Source organism: Entelurus aequoreus, linkage group LG13 (assembly GCF_033978785.1).
Source record: "Entelurus aequoreus isolate RoL-2023_Sb linkage group LG13, RoL_Eaeq_v1.1, whole genome shotgun sequence".
Classification (NCBI taxonomy): domain Eukaryota; kingdom Metazoa; phylum Chordata; class Actinopteri; order Syngnathiformes; family Syngnathidae; genus Entelurus; species Entelurus aequoreus.
Window position 1 is genome coordinate 67,153,160 of NC_084743.1, and position 15,018 is coordinate 67,168,177.

Below are 15,018 nucleotides of genomic sequence, written 5' to 3' on the forward strand. Positions count from 1 at the left end.
TTAATCACTTGTTTCTTGACATTTTAGGGGAAGCTGAGCTTCCCCTGCAGTCTCAGAGCAATCGCCTCTGGTCCGAAGTATTTTAACGATTATTATTTTCTCACAGTTTCTCTTTTTTCCACTTCACCCATTGACATTTCTAGAGATACATTTTAAATGACTCCTCTTAAAGCTGCTGCTCTGAACATGTGTTTTAGAATGGCCTCCATCAAGATAGCTCAGCTTCATATTGTATGAATATTAAATAGAACAAAACACATACTCCACAAATATTTACCACATATAACATGCCCAACTTTACTTAAAGCATACATTGCTTGTTGCATCAAAGCCTGGGGACATACATCTAAAACAATTACAAACCCAATAGTCATAACACATAGAATAATAAGGATAATTCATAGAATTGATTATCAAGACTCGACAAATGATTCATAAGTCACACATGGAATAGTACTTTGTCATTGCACTTAAAAAGTGCAACTAAATTACATTTTCAGTACAAACCTGTTCAAAATCAGACATACATCATACAGAGTAGACAGAACAGGAACATGCATGGGTCGCAACAAGGGCTGCACCCCGTAAAGGTGCACTGGGAAAAGGGTCAAACATGGAGTGAGGATACAAGACTGCTCAAATTATGTATAAAGTAAATAATAAAATGCTTCCAGACGTGTTCCAGAAGATGTTTCAGATATGAACCAATAGATATGAACTAAGAGGGATTTATGTGCACTCAAAAGCAAAAGTATGAAACAATGTGAAACAAATATGTATATCATATAAAGGACATCATCAATGAAATTATTTTGAATTAGAAATGAAAATATGCAATACTTCAATTAAAAAACGATATAAATAAGTGCGTAAAATATATTTGATTTGTTCTGTAACATCTAATCTACCAATGGTAGAAACCCACTAACAAGATTGTGTTACATTTCTTACACTGGTACTTTTATGAGAATCTTTCATCACACACACTGCAACTCACACTTCCTCACTAGTGTGTGATCTCATGTGTCTTTTCAAGGTATCTTTTCGTACAAAACCTTTAGCACAGATTGAGCAGGAAAAAGGTTTTTCACCAGTGTGTATTGTCATGTGTGCTTGCAAATGATGATTTTGTGTAAAACCTTTAGCACAGATTGAACAGCTAAAAAGTTTTTCACCGGTGTGTTTTCTCATGTGTGTTTCCAAATGGCTATTTTGTGTAAAACCTTTAGCACAGATTGAACAGGACAAAGGTTGTACACCAGTGTGTGTTGTCATGTGTGATTCCAAATCAATATTATGTGTAAAACCTTTAGCACAGATTGAACAGGAAAAAAGGTTTTCACCAGCGTGTGTTCTCATGTGTCCTGTCAAATGATGATTATGTGTAAAACCTTTACCACAAAATGAACAAGTAAAAGGTTTTTTACCAGCATGTATTCTCATGTGTGCCTTCAAATTATGATTTTGTGTAAAACCTTTACCACATAATGAACAAGAAAAAGGTTTTTCACCAGTGTGTATTCTCATGTGTGTTTTCAAATGATGATTTTGTGTAAAACTTTTACCACAGCTTACACAGGAAAAAGGTTTCTCACCAGTGTGTGTTCTCATGTGTGTTTTCAGATTACAACAGTAATTAAAAGTTTTGCCACAGTGAGAACATTCAAAGTATGTGTTGTCAGTGTGACATGTTGTATCAGCTTCAGAGTCGTCATCATCAGTGTCAGAAGAGTGTGACGTCATGTCATCACTATCTGATAGTGGAGCTAAGAGCTTGTCCGGTTGTGATCCTCCACAGTGGTCTCCATCAGCTTCTGTTGTCATGTGTTGAGTTGAGCTGCTGCTTGGAGGCTCCACCTCTCTCTCCTCACTTTCACTTTTGACCTCATCCTCTTCAATCTTCACAATGACAACATTCAATGGAATGTTGGAGATATCAACCTCCATTCCTTCAAGATGCTCTACATTCTGACTGATACTGTATTCCTCTTCTTCCTCCTTTATGTGTGGGCGATGTAGCTCCTCAACTTCCTCTTTAATGTGGGTATGATGTGGCTCCTCCTCTTCTTTCTTAATATGGTTGGGCTGTGGTTTCTCCTGCTTCATCCTGGAGGTTTACACCTGCTGCTCAGGGAAAAGATGTTCTTCACAGACGTCTGCAGGATACAAAAAGACAAACACATGCTTTAGAAGAGTCCAGCTTTGCTCAGTCACATGAGACATTGTCCTGTACCATTGTCCGGATAAGGCTGTTTACCTTAACAACAGAACATGAAGTTATTTACTAACAAGTGTTGCTTTAATTTTGTCGTCATACACCTTCAACAAGTCGCCACTTCATGGCAGGGCCAACATAGACAGACAAGCATCCAGCAAAAAAGGATGAGACAAAGAGGGAAGTCAAACTACACTAAATGTTGGAGGTTCTTTTGAGCAGTGGAGAGATGTTAAGAAGGAACTTGTTTGCACTTTATGATCACACTCTACAATGGCATATTTATTTTTAGTTAGCTCTTTGTCTTTTGTTATTTTTATAAATTAGGAATTATTTAATTATTATTATTATTATTATTATCATAAAATGCCACAAATTCAGTTAGTCTTTGTGAATATTCTTCAGAGTTATTCTGGTTATTCAAGTCATGCAACCACATGCCACTTGGAGAGCTTGCACTTGCACCCACTATAGTCTTTGTAGACTGTTAGAGTTCCAAGTCTTTGTTCACAGTGGTAGCACTTGTGTGCCAAATTCCTGTGAGCCATATTGGTTCTGAATATGAAGTTGCACATTTCAAATGCAGTATTAAAGGCACTACCTAATCTACTTTTTAAATTTGACATAATCAAATCTGTTCTTGTTCTATTTTTAATACTAAGAATATATTTTTATATTAACTTTCTCAATGAATATTAATTTTGAACTATTTTTATATTTATATGTGTTTTCATCTCAAACATGTTATGATGGCAAAATGAACATTGATTACTATTTTGCATGCAATGAATGCAGTGAACTGTATTGCATTCTTAAAATGTAAAACTGTCGAGATTATTAAGTGGTTTGTCTTTTTAAATTGTTTATGTATTGTTGGCAGGTTGAAAACAGCTCAGCAGATTTGCGTGGAGAAACCAACGTTTAAATGGCACCGTATAATAATCATCAAAAACGCACAAGAGACAAGAACTTTGTTTATGCGGTCACACCACTCAGCACATAGGGCTGTGAACGCAGCTGTTTTTATTAGCACACACAAATTGGCACAATCAGCCACAAACGCATTTTAGCTGTGCGTGTCAGCCTTCAATAATGAAAACAGGCGTTTAGGAAATAAAATACAATTTGGCCAAACGCAAAAATTGAGGGCACATCTTAACTACTCAGTGGCCTTGTGGTTAGAGTGTCCGCTAGTGATGGGTCCGGCAACACCGATGCATCGGCGCATGCGTCGAGCTCATAGAGCGATACCCTGTGTCGGTGCGCGTATCGCTTTTAGAAAGTCACGTGACCGAACACGAGCTGTTTTGGTCACGTGACCGCTCATGAACTGTATCGCACTGACGCCTGCGCGCCAAACTGTGTTTATTAGGAAGCGGCGCAATGCGTGTTGTTGACGAACACCATTAGGGCCGCTTGTTGTCACTGTCACTCAAAGTTGCATTTCAAAATTACACAGAATAAATGTGTTTATTTTGTTTAGAATTCAGATGGGTTTGATTTGGTGCGCGGCATATATTGGCTGTGCGGCGCACGGTGTGCGCGGAGGACGCTTGAGCACTGCGCAATTGCGCAGGCGCGCACCGTAGAGGGAAGGTTGCTCACAGGGCACAGAGGAGGCGTCAGTGCGATACAGTTCGCGTATCGGTCACGTGACCAAAGCAGCTCATGATCGGTCACGTGACTTTCTAAAAGCGGTATGCGCACCGACACAGGGTTTCGCTCTATGAGCTCGACGCATGCGCCGATGCATCTGTGTGGACCCATCACTACTGTTACTAGAGAAGGTACAGGAATGACGGCGTGGCGAAGTTGGTAGCGTGGCTGTGCCAGCAATTGGTTACTGGGGTTCAATCCCCACCTTCTACCATCCTAGTCATGATACATGTTCACATTATTTGACTGTATCTAAAAAATATATTTTTATTTAAATGAAGGTATGAAATAATCCTAAATGAAATACAATGACTTGGTTTATATTATTGTATATACTAGGTCATAATATCAGTGTCAGTTGAGTCGGTCCATAAGTTGCCTGTAGGGATTTTTAATGTCCAGCAGATGTCAGTATTTAGTGACACAGTATCGACACAGTATCAATACAGTTTTGCAATGTGTCGAAACGCTTCATGAGGCCTCATCAACCCATCACTAGTGTCCGCTCTGAGATCGGTAGGTTGTGAGCTCAAACCCCGACCGAGTCATACCAAAGACTATAAAAATGGGACCCATTACCTCCCTGCTTGGCACTCAGCATCAAGGGTTGGAATTGGGGGTTAAATCCCCAAAAAATGATTTCCGGGCACGGCACCACTGCTGCCCACTGCTCCCCTCCCCTCCCAGGGGCTGACCAAGGGTATGGGTCAAATGCAGAGGACAAATTTCACCACACCTAGTGTAAAAACATGACTTTTTGAATTACTCGATCAGATACTAAAATATTCGATAGTGGCAGCTCTAATCTGCTTAAAACTCAGCACTGCCCTGCTGCCATGAATAGATTGCAGTTGATTGGGAACCAATGTAGTTATTTTATAGTTTATTTCAATTGTTTGTGCCCGGAAATCTTTCATATTTTCAACTCTTCACAATGCTCCTAAGTCCAGTAAAGTTATTCCAAGTATAAGGTTAGTAAAGATGTGAGTGAAATAATGAAACGGACCTGTTTTGGGGGGGACAAGCGGTAGAGCCTATCTATGCTGCACATGGGCGGAAGGGGGGTGGGTACACCCTGGACACGTCGCCAACACAACCACATCACAGATATACAGACAATGTTCACACTCACATTCACACACTAGGACCAATTTTAGTGTTGCCAATCGTGATGCTTCTTAAAAACAGCGTCCAGTAGTTGACGTTGTCGCTAGTTCTCCTCGTTTGTTGGAGAACGTTCCTTTTCGTACTCTGTTATCTTTCTAACACTACAATTATTTCTTCCAAAACTACAGTTAGTCACGTATTCACCAACACTCTTAACATTTGTATTTTACATATTTTCACAACACTTTACAGTCACACTGGTGTCTGCTTAGCGATGTGTACAAAACTTCCGAGTCTATTTGTTAGCAGCTAGCAAGCTAAGCTAACAAGCAGGCTAAGTTAGCTTTAGAAGCTTCAGAGTTCACTGAGTCGAGTTCATCCTGACACGAAGAATAGATACATTTTAATTAATCACACATTTGAAGAATAGGTACACACGTTAAAATGAGGGAATTAACGCATACTTACAGACCGCACTGCTCTGTCGTTCGGTACTGTCACGCCAAATTTCTGCGCATGTGCAAGTGGTAGATGACGTCACTTCCCGTGGACTTTGTCCTTTTTTAACGGAACTCTATTTGCAGGCAAATAGTACAATTTACAATAAATCAGAGGCGATTACAGTACATGACAATAAACAATGGGAAAGAAAAGTAAAAAAAAGTTTAAGAATTTTCACCAAACAGATTCACAAAGCTTAATGAAAGACACCACTCACACGAACACTTTCAACCCCTCCCCTCAGGCAAGCGGCTGGGAGCTTCTTCCCTGAAGGTGATGAACGTTAGCTGGGCTCCAAAGTCTCCTCCTGCTCTTCTTTCTGCCCCCCTGCACTATTTCCTATTTATTTATCTATCTCATTCCACACTGCGTTCTAAATCAGCTAATCTCGGTCATTTTTCTTGTTAAGGGCCTTGTATGTTATTTTCTATCTATTTTATTACTGTTCTCCTTTATTGCATATATATTACTGTTAGAGTATGACAAATAAAGCTAATTTAATCCTAAAGGAATTTCAATTCAATTTAAAAAATATTTTTAAATTATTTTTGCTAAAGTTTTTAGGTATTAACATTTATTGACAAGTAATTTTGCAAGACACGTTACATATACATACACTAAAATTGGAATGATACTGTCATAGACCCACTGGCTGCTTCAAGCTAGCTTTCCAATCAGTTAAGCAGACTAAAAAAAACTTTGATGACGTTGTCATGAAATTACTGAGGAGTTTGTGCAATAAAGTTGCTTGGAGAAACCATTGAAGAAGCCATGTGAGAAGAAAAGCTATCAAAGTCAAGGGACGGCGTGGCTCGGCTGGTAGAGCCGTCCCAACAACTTTGACGGTTCCAGGTTCGATTTTAGCTTCCGCCATCCTAGTCATGTCTGTTGTGTCCTGAGTCAAGACACCTGACCCTTGCTCCGTATGAGTAGTGGTTAATGCTCCCACCATCTGTGTGTGAATGTGTGAATCTTCAATGTTTATCAATCAATGTTTATTTATATAGCCCTAAATCACAAGTGTCTCAAAGGGCTGCACAAGCCACAACGACATCCCCGGTTCAGATCCCACACAAGGGCAAGAAAAACCTCACAAGTGGGATGTCAATGAGAATGACTATGAGAAACCTTGGAGAGGACCGCCTCCCTCTAGGGGAGACCGGATGCAATGGACGTCGAGTGGGTCTAGCATAATATTGTGAAAGTCCAGTCCATGGTGGATCTAACATAATAGTGAGAGTCCAGTCCATAGTGGGGCCAGCAGGAAACCATCCAGAGCGGAGACGGGTCAGCAGCGCAGAGATGTCCCCAACCGATGCACAGGTGATTGGTCCACCCCGGGTCCCGACTCTGGACAGCCAGCGCCTTATCCATGGCCACCGGACCTGTCCCCCACCTTCCACATGGGAGAGGGGGGCAGAGCAGAAAAGAAAAGGCAGATCAACTGGTCTAAAAAGGGGGTCTATTTAAAGGCTAGAGTATACAAATGAGTTTTAAGATGGGACTTAAATGCTTCTACTGAGGTAGCATCTCTAGAATCTTCACATTGTATGAATATTAAATAGAACAAAGCACATACTCAATAAATATTTACCACATTTATTGTACTCAACTGTATTTGAAGCATACAATGCTTGTTGCATAAAGGCCCAGGGACATACATATAAAACAGTCACAATAAGCTGATGCTTCAGTCACCTTTTTCAATCAATTAACATTTGATTTTTAAAATGAATGTACACAAAGTTATAAACTAATGCATTCTTCTAACATATATAAAACCAATCTTAAAAATGTAATCTATCAATGGTAGAAACCCACTGACAAGACTGTGTTACATTTCTTACACTGGTACTTTTATGAGACTCTTTCATCACACCCACTGCAACTCACACTGCCTCACCAGTGTGTGTTCTCATGTGTCTTTTCAAGGTATATTTTCGTACAAAACCTTTAGCGCAGATTGAGCAGGAAAAATGTTTTTCACCGGTGTGTGTTGTCATGTGTGCTTTCAAATGGTTCACTTGTGTAAAACCTTTACCACAAAATGAACAAGAAAAAGGTTTTTCACCAGCGTGTACTCTCATGTGTGCCTTCAAACTATGACTTTGTGTAAAACCTTTGCCACATAATGAACAAGAAAAAGGGTCTTCACCAGTGTGTGTTGTCATGTGGGTTTTCAAACTAATATTGTGTGTAAAACCTTTAGCACAGATTGAACAGGAAAAATGTTTTTCACCAGTGTGTGTTCTCATGTGTCCTGTCAAATGATGATTATGTGTAAAACCTTTACCACATAATGAACAAGAAAAAGGTTTTTCACCAGTGTGTATTCTCATGTGTGTTTTCAAATGATGATTTTGCGTAAAACTTTTACCACAGCTTACACAGGAAAAAGGTTTCTCACCAGCGTGTATTCTCATGTGTGTTTTCAGATTACAACGGTAATTAAAAGTTTTGCCACAGTGAGAACATTCAAAGTGTGTGTTGTCAGTGTGACATGTTGTATCAGCTTCAGAGTCTTCATCATCAGTTTCAGGAGAGTGTGACGTCATGTCATCACTATCTGATAGTGGAGCTAAGAGCTTGTCTGCTTGTGATCCTCCACAGTGGTCTCCATTATCTTCTGTTGTCATGTGTTGAGTTGAGCTGCTGCTTGGAGGCTCCACCTCTCTCTTCTCCCCACTTTCACTTTTGACCTCATGATCTTCAATCTTCACAATGACAACATTCAATGGAATCTTGGAGACATCAACCTCCATTCCTTCTAAATGCTCTCCATTCTGACTGATACTGTATTCCTCTTCTTCCTCCTTTATGTGTGGGCAATGTAGCTCCTCAACTTCTTCTTTAATGTGGGTAAGATGTGGCTCCTCCTCTTCTTTTTTAATATGGGGGGGCTGTGGATTCTCCTGCTTCATCCTGGAGGTTTACACCTACTGCTCAGGGAAAATATGTTCTTCACAGACGTCTGCAGGGTACAAGAAAACAAACACATGCTTGAGAAGAGTCCAGCTTTGCTCAGTCACATGAGACATTGTCCTGTACCATTGTCCCGATAAGGTTGTTTACCTCATTTAACAACAGAACATTAAGTTATTTACTAGGTGGCGACTTATCCAGGGTGCAGCTGAGATAGGCTCCAGCAACCCCAGAGTGTCCGCCCTGAGCTTGGTAGGTTGTGAGTTCAAACCCCGGCCGAGTCATACCAAAGACTATAAAAATGGGACCCATTACCTCCCTGCTTGGCACTCTGTATCAAGGGTTGGAATTGGGGGTTAAATCACCAAAAATGATTCCCGGGCGCGGCACCGCTGCTGCCCACTGCTCCCCTCACCTCTCAGGGGGTGAACAAGGGGATGGGTCAAATGCAGAGGACAAATTTCACCACACCCAGTGTGTGTGTGCCAATCATTGGTACTTTAACTTAACTTTCATTTTGTCATCATACACCTTGGACAAGTCGCCACTTCATGGCAGGGCCAACATAGAGAGACAAGCATCCAGCAAAAAAAGGACAAGACAAAGAGGAAAGTCAAACTACAGTAAATGTTGGAGGTTCTTTTGAGCAGTGGAGAGATGTTAAGAAGGAACTTGTTCGTGCTTTATGATCGCACTCTGCAATGGCATATCTATTTTTAGTTAGCTCTTTGTCTTATGTATATTTTTATAACTGAGGAATTATTTTTTGTTTTTTTGACTTTGAAACAAAAGCCCAGTTCACACACTCTTTGTTTAAAAAAGACAGGGCATAAAAATATTTTACATAACGTACTAAATAATCGTGATTAATAATTGTGAAACAATCATGCCAAATTTAATTTCGTTCGGGTATTAAAACTACGACTTGGTCAACAAAAAACGAATTACCGTATGCAAATCACGCAGTTCGAATATTACAGACGGAGACGCAACAACTTCCAACTTCGTTCGACATTTGAAGTTGCACAAAGAAGGGTAAGTTTTGAATGTAAGATAACGTTTATTGGCTAAGTAACGTAACTTTTATTTGCTGTGTAGTTAAATCAGTGAGGCTGTAAACTCACTGCTAACGTTATAACCATAGACATCTTCTAAGGGTACGCAGCATCAAGCGCTACTGCCTACAGGTGCAGACGAGACGCGGGGCCGCCATCTTGGAGTGGTGATCCGCTCCACTCGGTGGCATTCATTTGGCAGGAGCAATAAACTGTCAGCGCATTTAATTCATTTTACCTCATTGAATACCACTCATTTTCACGCGTTTTTTTGTTATATATGTAGCTATGATAAAGGACACATGTTTTGGCGTGTTTTATTATTCATAGTTTGCTTAACAGTAATATAATATTCTTATACGCTATAAGTGACCAGACGTCCCAGATCAAAACTGGGAATATATTCCCAGAGAAAGGGGAAAAAAACGGTCAGCTATTTTTAAATTGAAGAAACAATATGATTAGGTTATATATACATGCATATATCCTACATAAACAATGTATGAATACATTAGATATCTATATATCTTACAGACTGTATCTCTGTTGCTGCAGCAGCAGAGAGTTTATTCTGTCTTGACACTTTGTATTGATATTTTGTATTACATTCTTCCCTTAAATGATCATGTTTACAGTGATTGTTTTATATGTATTTTTGATGTATGTCGCTTTGGATAAAAGCGTCTGCCAAAAACTTAATCATAAACATATATAAACACCTGAAAATCTTTATATCAGCTAAAACCACCAATTTGTTTCACTAGATTCAGAATAAAACCAAATTCTGTCTTATCCAACAATGTTAGTATTTGAATATTGTTACTTGAAGATTTATTCCTGGTTACAATTATACTGTTAAGAAAGTATTGTCTTATATTTTGCCTAAAATGAGAATGCATCATAATCAGTGGCGGCTGGTGAATTGTGTTTTAGGTGGGGCTAAAAGTTTGTAAACCAAACCCTTGTAGGGGGGTCATCCTCCCCCAGAAGATTTCTTTGTGATTTTCACATAAATATATTGAAGATCTTTGCTCCTTCTCAACTCTGTGATAATATTATTTTCATAAATTACAACCAATAGTACATTAAAGGCCTACTGAAATGAATTTTTTTTATTTAAACGGGGATAGCAGATCTATTCTATGTGTCATACTTGATCATTTCGCGATATTGCCATATTTTTGCTGAAAGGATTTAGTATAGAACAACGACGATAAAGATTGCAACTTTTGGTATCTGATAAAAAAAAGGCTTGCCCCTACCGGAAGTAGCGTGACGTAGTCAGTTGAACATATACGCAAAGTTCCCTATTGTTTACAATGATGGCCGCATGAAGTGAGAGAGATTCGGATCGAGAAAGCGACAATTTCCCCATTAATTTGAGCGAGGATGAAAGATTTGTGGATGAGTAAAGTGCAAGTGAAGGACTAGTGGGGAGTTGAAGCTATTCAGATAGGGAAGATGCTGTGAGAGCCGGGGGTGACCTGATATTCAGCTGGGAATGACTACAACAGTAAATAAACACAAGACATATATATACTCTATTAGCCACAACACAACCAGGCTTATATTTAATATGCCACAAATTAATCCTGCATAAAAACACCTGCGTGTTTGTTATGCTAGCTCCTAGCTCCTCTGCTAGCTCCTAGCTCCATAGAACACGCCAATACAATTCAAACACCTGATCAACACACACAATCACTCAGCCCAAAAGACCGTTTACCTAACCCAAGGTTCATAAAGCTTATATATTTTTAAAAAGTTACGTACGTGACGCGCACATACGGTCAAGTTATCGAATGTTTAGCAGCCAAGGCTGCATACTCACGGTAGCTGATATTCAGCTGGGAATGACTACAACAGTAAATAAACACAAGACATATATATACTCTATTAGCCACAACACAACCAGGCTTATATTTAATATGCCACAAATTAATCCTGCATAATAACACCTGCGTGTTTGTTATGCTAGCTCCTCTGCTAGCTCCTAGCTCCATAGAACACGCCAATACAATTCAAACACCTGATCAACACACACAATCACTCAGCCCAAAAGACCGTTCACCTAACCCAAGGTTCATAAAGCTTATATATTTTTAAAAAGTTACGTACGTGACGCGCACGTACGGTACGGTACGTGTTATGCTAGCTCCTAGCTCCTCTGCTAGCTCCTAGCTCCATAGAACAGGCCAATACAATTCAAACACATGATCAACACACACAATCACTCAGCCCAAAAGACCATTCACCTAACCCAAGGTTCATAAAGCTTATATATTTAAAAAAAGTTACGTACATTGGCATGTGTTATAATGTTAAGATTTCATCATTGATATATAAACTATCAGACTGCGTGGTCGGTAGTAGTGGGTTTCAGTAGGCCTTTAATGTTAAATCTTACTTGTGAAAAGTAATCCCCCGATTCCTATTTTCAACAGTCCGCTCATTTGAGTAGGAAAACGCTGAACACCATCTTTGTTTTCTACCTGTCAACTGTCAGTTTAGGCTGCTCGCCGGCTCCTCATCACCACTTCAAGATGGCGGCCAAATTGCTCGCGTCACAGCAACCAATGCTGCGTCTACTTATAAGATGTCTGTGGTTATAACATAATTTCAAACACAGCAATCTGTTGCGTCCACTGCAGTTCGCTACCTTATTCATACTTTTTGTCAAGTGATTTTTTTTTAAGCAGGGTTGCATGAGGTACCTATACTAAACGTTACGTTAGTCAATGTATCACACACAGTAACGTAACATTAGACGGCAGTCAGCAGCACCGCATATTTTAGCCACCTACACAAAGACAAACATAGTCAAATAAAGGTCAGTTAAAATGTATACTATATTAACAATATGTGTACATATTGCATAGGGCCCTGACATCTAAAAAGTACAACTCTGTTCATTGTTTTGTTCATATTTTTGTTATGTTTTTCATGTGTATGCACACATAAACACACATACAGTATGAGATGAGATCAATGAGATAAGGTAAGAACAGGATAGAAACTGCTGTGGAACTAGTTACAATGCAATATGCCATAGAAATACAATGTTAACACGTCTGTGCAAATAAGTACAGTTGCACTTGTTTTTTCAAATGTGTTTATTCTGTAAAGGAATGAGTTAAATGTTTAAAATGACTGGTTAATAGTGCTATTATGAAGTGCAATGTCAGCACTATTTTTTTCCCGCAATTTCAAATGCACTTGTTTTAATAAATAAATACAGCGTTTTAAAAGCATACACAATCTGTGTAAATATATTAGTCTGTGGTTAAAAGGACTTGAAATGACTCGAAATTCAAAATGCAGGACTTGGGACTTGACTTGAGACTTTCCAGTCTTGACTTTGGACTTGACTCGGGACTTGCCTGTCTTGACTCGGGACTTGACTCGAGACTTGAGGGCAAAGACTTGAGACTTACTTGTGACTTGCAAAGCAATGACTTGGTCCCACCTCTGACAATCTCTATATAAGACATGAACATGTTTTCCTTTTTTTTCTCAATGCATTCTAAGTCGTAAATAAATAAATACATAAAAAGTCAGCTCTCTATTTCGCCCACTAAACCCTCTAAATAACCATCCAAAACCTGCCAACAATACTCTTTATACATATCCTGACCTGAATATTTACCAAATATCAGTCACGTTGCTTTTATAAGCGCAAAACAAAGCAACTAATTCTTATCGGCGCAATGATACAGACGACAAAGGAGTCCTCTGCTGCCTTTTACTGTGAGCCGGCAGCGATGTTCTGCTGCTCCCGCATCATGGTGTCTCGGCTCATCAATTATGTAGCACTTAGCAAAACTGCTACATAATGCTTGTGTTTCCTTAAAGCCAGATCTGCTTATCACTCAGCACTGCTGCCATGAATAGATTGCAGTTGTTGGAAACAATGTAGTTATTTTATAGTTTATTTTAATTGTTTGTGCCCAAAAATAGTTTAAATTTTTATAAACAACTATACTATCCTATGTTCAATTCTTTACAAGGCTCTTCCGTCCAGAAATTTTATTCCAAGTATAAGGTTAGTAAAGATGTGAGTGAAAGAATGAAACAGACCTGTTTTGTGTAACAAAACTTGATCCATCCATTTTTCTACCGCTTGTCCCTTATGGGGTCGCGTGGGGTGCTGGAGCCTATCTCAGTTGCACATGGCATACTTGCCAAGCCTCCCGATTTTCCCGGGAGACTCACGAATTTCAGTGCCCCTCCCGAAAATCTTCCAGGGCAACCTTTCTCCCGATTTCCACCCGGACAACAATATTGGGGGCGTGCCTTAAAGGCACTGCCTTTAGTGTCCTCTCTCACCTGAAAAGGAGATTATTACATATGTCTCCATTATCCATAGGTTTATCTATAACCCATAAATATGGCAGGCACGGAGCTATTTCTCAGCATGTGTTTATTCCAGCCGGCGCGTTAATACACTGACACACAACATCCGGATTCCCATCATGCATTGCTTCAAAACTACGGCAAGTAGTAATGTCCAAAAACATAACAGAGACGAAGCAGAAGAACGAAGAAGAGACATGGCGACGACGAGTAAGAAGAAGTACGCTTGCAAGTTCCAAAATGATAGGAAAAAAGGATTTCAGTTCATCCAGGACAGCTCGAAGGGGAATGCTGCCTGCACATTTTGTAGATCAGACTTCTCCATCGAACGGATATACTCATTCATGAACAGATTTATATATATATATATATATATATATATATATATATATATATATATATATATATATATATATATATATATATATATATATATATATATATATATGTATATATATATAAGAAATACTTACTAAAATATATGCACCCCCGCTACCCCCCCATCTCCCAAATTCGGAGGTCTCAAGGTTGGCAAGTATGGCACATGGGTGGAAGGCGGTGTACACCCTGGACAAGTCGCCACCACGTCGCAGGGCCAACACTGATAGACAGACAACATTCACACTCACATTCACACACTAGGACCAATTTTAGTGTTGCCAATCATGATGCTTCTTAAAAACAGCGTCCAGTAGTTGACGTTGTCGCTAGTATTCCTCGTTTGTTGGAGAACGTTCCTTTTCGTACTCTGTTATCTTTCTAACACTGCAAATATTTCTTCCAAAACCACAGTTAGTCACTTATTCACCAACGCTCTTAGCATTTGTATTTTACATATTGTCACAACACTTTACAGTCACACTGGTGTCTGCTGAGCGAGGTGTTCAAAACTTCCGGCTCTATTTGTTAGCAGCTAACAAGCTAAGCTAACAAACAGGCTAAGTTAGCTTTAGAAGCTTCACAGTTCACTGAGTCGAGTTCATCCTGACACGAAGAATATATAAAGTTTAATTAATCACACATTTGAAGAATAGGTACACACGTTAAAATGAAGGAATTAACGCATTCTTACAGACCGCACTGCTCTGTTGCCTTCTCCGAGACGATTGGTGCCAAAATACACGATCAGTCTGCGCATGTGCAAGTGGTAGACGACGTCACTTCCCGTTGACTTTCTCCCTTTTTTAACGGAACTCTATTTGCAGGCAA

The 15,018-nt window shown here is 39.5% G+C and overlaps 2 protein-coding genes across 5 annotated transcripts; both read right to left on the minus strand.

The window, feature by feature from the left end:
- Positions 1–164: 164 nt before the first annotated feature.
- LOC133663631 (gastrula zinc finger protein xLCGF3.1-like) lies at positions 165–14,870 on the minus strand. 3 transcript variants are annotated; one of them, XM_062068248.1, is made up of 2 exons: positions 14,852–14,870; positions 165–2,156 (listed from the first exon to the last, which is right to left on the minus strand). In XM_062068248.1, the coding sequence occupies exon 2, from the start codon at positions 2,104–2,106 to the stop codon at positions 994–996; it is 1,113 nt and encodes a 370-aa protein (XP_061924232.1). In that variant the 5' UTR covers positions 2,107–2,156; positions 14,852–14,870; the 3' UTR covers positions 165–993. The 3 variants fall into 3 exon arrangements, with proteins under 3 accessions (XP_061924232.1, XP_061924231.1, XP_061924230.1); XM_062068247.1 differs by lacking the exon at positions 14,852–14,870 and adding an exon at positions 14,283–14,397; XM_062068246.1 differs by lacking the exon at positions 14,852–14,870 and adding an exon at positions 5,447–5,552.
- Positions 7,077–15,005, minus strand: LOC133663632 (gastrula zinc finger protein xLCGF3.1-like). Of its 2 annotated transcripts, none has more exons than XM_062068251.1 (2): positions 14,882–15,005; positions 7,077–8,450 (listed from the first exon to the last, which is right to left on the minus strand). In XM_062068251.1, exon 2 carries the CDS (start codon positions 8,398–8,400, stop codon positions 7,369–7,371), a length of 1,032 nt encoding a protein of 343 aa, XP_061924235.1. In that variant the 5' UTR covers positions 8,401–8,450; positions 14,882–15,005; the 3' UTR covers positions 7,077–7,368. The 2 variants fall into 2 exon arrangements, with proteins under 2 accessions (XP_061924235.1, XP_061924234.1); XM_062068250.1 differs by having other exon boundaries at positions 14,886–14,974.
- Between the last annotated feature and the right edge of the window lie 13 nt (positions 15,006–15,018).

Bases quoted from the DNA above. Each gene is read 5' to 3' on its own strand.
- LOC133663631 (XM_062068248.1), bottom strand. From the start codon at position 2,106: ATGAAGCAGGAGAAACCACAGCCCAACCATATTAAGAAAGAAGAGGAG.
- LOC133663632 (XM_062068251.1), bottom strand. From the start codon at position 8,400: ATGAAGCAGGAGAATCCACAGCCCCCCCATATTAAAAAAGAAGAGGAG.